At 39.4% G+C, this 2,102-nt stretch overlaps 1 protein-coding gene across 1 annotated transcript; it reads right to left on the reverse strand.

The window, feature by feature from the left end:
• Positions 1–664: 664 nt before the first annotated feature.
• On the reverse strand, positions 665–1,254 carry LOC104957201 (WD repeat-containing protein 75-like; the record flags this gene model as incomplete). The annotated part of the gene is made up of 2 exons (XM_010784809.1): positions 665–856; positions 1,052–1,254. Coding segments are annotated over 2 exons (395 nt in total), but the record flags the coding sequence as incomplete, so codon positions are not given.
• Between the last annotated feature and the right edge of the window lie 848 nt (positions 1,255–2,102).

Here is a 2,102-nt window from a genome sequence, read left to right on the forward strand (position 1 = left end):
CGCCACCTCAGTGGGACAGAGAGATATGCTTTGGCCATGGGTGACAGCAGTGGGTCAAACTGTGCATGGTCTCTCCACCACTTCAAAAACAATACAGTTTTTGCCAAGAAGGTGAGGCTTATTGACAGGGCGAGATATAAATATATTGTTGGTACTTGTCAATGTCTCTAGGTGTGTAAATGTAGCCCTGTAAATACGATGTCCTTTTGTGTTATCTGTTGTTTTATGTTCATGTTGTAACCTACTTGCTGCCATGTTGGACAGGTCTCTCTTGAAAAAGAGATCGATTATCTCAATGGGACCACCGGGTTAAATAAAGGTTTAAAAAAAAAAAGTGTTTAAAAAATAATATATATTTTTTTAATTAATTAATTTTTTTTAAATCGCGGTAGATTTTGTCAGTCTCACGACGGTATTGGGACGTTTATTTACCGCGATACCGCGATATTCGGTATATCGTTACATCCCTAGTTTGTACAGAATAACAGTATGACAATACAAGGAAAAACTTCCAGAGAAAACCCACAGTTTAAAGGGGAAAATGGGAGAAACCTCAGGGAGAGCAACAGAGGAGGGATCCCTCTCCCAGGACGGACAGACGTGCAATAGATGCCGTGTGTAAATCGAAGAGATAATACATTACAATAGAGAAGGTAGATATGACCACAGTCGAACAGAGCAGAACCAGGACTGCTCACCCTCTGTGTGGGCCACTGCACTCAGCTGCCAGGCTTTGAAGTGTCCGTCCTTGCTGGTGGAGACCAGCATGGTGGTCTGGCTTTCGGCAGCGTGGCAAAAGCACATGTCTGTAATCCGGGCCTCGTGGGGGGTCGAGATAGTCGTGTTCAGCACAAAACTGCAGGTGATACCATAAGCATGATATAGGGTTGTAAAAATAAAATATTCATACTAAACACTGACCTTTCCTCAACAGTGTGATTCACAAAACTACAATCTTGAAGACACTTTTGGAAAGTCTAATATTGAATTGTATCCGTTTAAATGAAACACCAGAATATAGAAATGTCAGATGTAGTTTCGCTGTCCGTACCTCTGTGTTTGTTCATCAAATGCCCACAATTTCAAGTTAAGCTCCAGCTCAGCAGCTTTCTGATTTCTTTCTTCTACTGTTGCCATCCAGCTGCCAGAGGCATCAAAAGCTGCCTTGACCACCTCAAACTGCTCCAGGCCCGACTCATGGATGTACTCCTGCTGCACTATATCCAGCTGTGGGAAACACAGCAGATGACAAACCTCAGGATTATGTTATTAAAACAGTAAACTGTACTACTGGACTCAGTAGACTGTAAAAATGTGGCGTAAAACTGTAAAAAAGGCAATTTATGACTGCCGGACAACAAAAATACTAATGCACAACAATCAGAGATATTTCATCATAAAGCAGATCAAATAAAACTGTTAACTTGATTATAATTAAAGACTTAGTTGAAAATTGTTGAAAACAATTGGGAGAACTCAACAAAAAATATAACCTAGGTCTAGTTTAAATGCTCAAATGTTACATACATGTTTATAAATTCAAAGATAATTCACAATGAGGATCAGTATATACAGGACTGTCTCAGAAAATTAGAATATTGTGATAAAGTTCTTTATCTTCTGTAATGCAATTAAAAAAACAAAAATGTCATACATTCTGGATTCATTACAAATCAACTGAAATATTGCAAGCCTTTTATTATTTTAATATTGCTGATTATGGCATACAGCTTAAGAAAACTCAAATATCCTATCTCTAAATATTAGAATATCATGAAAAAGTATACTAGTAGGGTGTTCAACGAATCACTTGAATCGTCTAATTAACTCGAAACACCTGCAAGGGTTTCCTGAGCCTTGAAAAACACTCAGCTTGGTTCAGTAAACTAAATCACAAGTATGGGGAAGACTGCTGATCTGACTGCTGTCCAGAGGACCGTCATTGACACCCTCCATCAGGAGGGTAAGACACAAAAAGAAATTTCTCAAAGAGCAAGCTGTTCACAGAGTGCAGTTTCAAAGCACATCCACAAAAAGTCTGTTGGAAGGGGGAAATGTGGCAGGAAACGCTGCACAACCAAGAGAGATGACCGCAGCCTTAA

The sequence above is a fragment of the Notothenia coriiceps genome, unplaced genomic scaffold (assembly GCF_000735185.1).
Source record: "Notothenia coriiceps isolate Sejong01 unplaced genomic scaffold, NC01 NC01_scaffold00026524, whole genome shotgun sequence".
Classification (NCBI taxonomy): domain Eukaryota; kingdom Metazoa; phylum Chordata; class Actinopteri; order Perciformes; family Nototheniidae; genus Notothenia; species Notothenia coriiceps.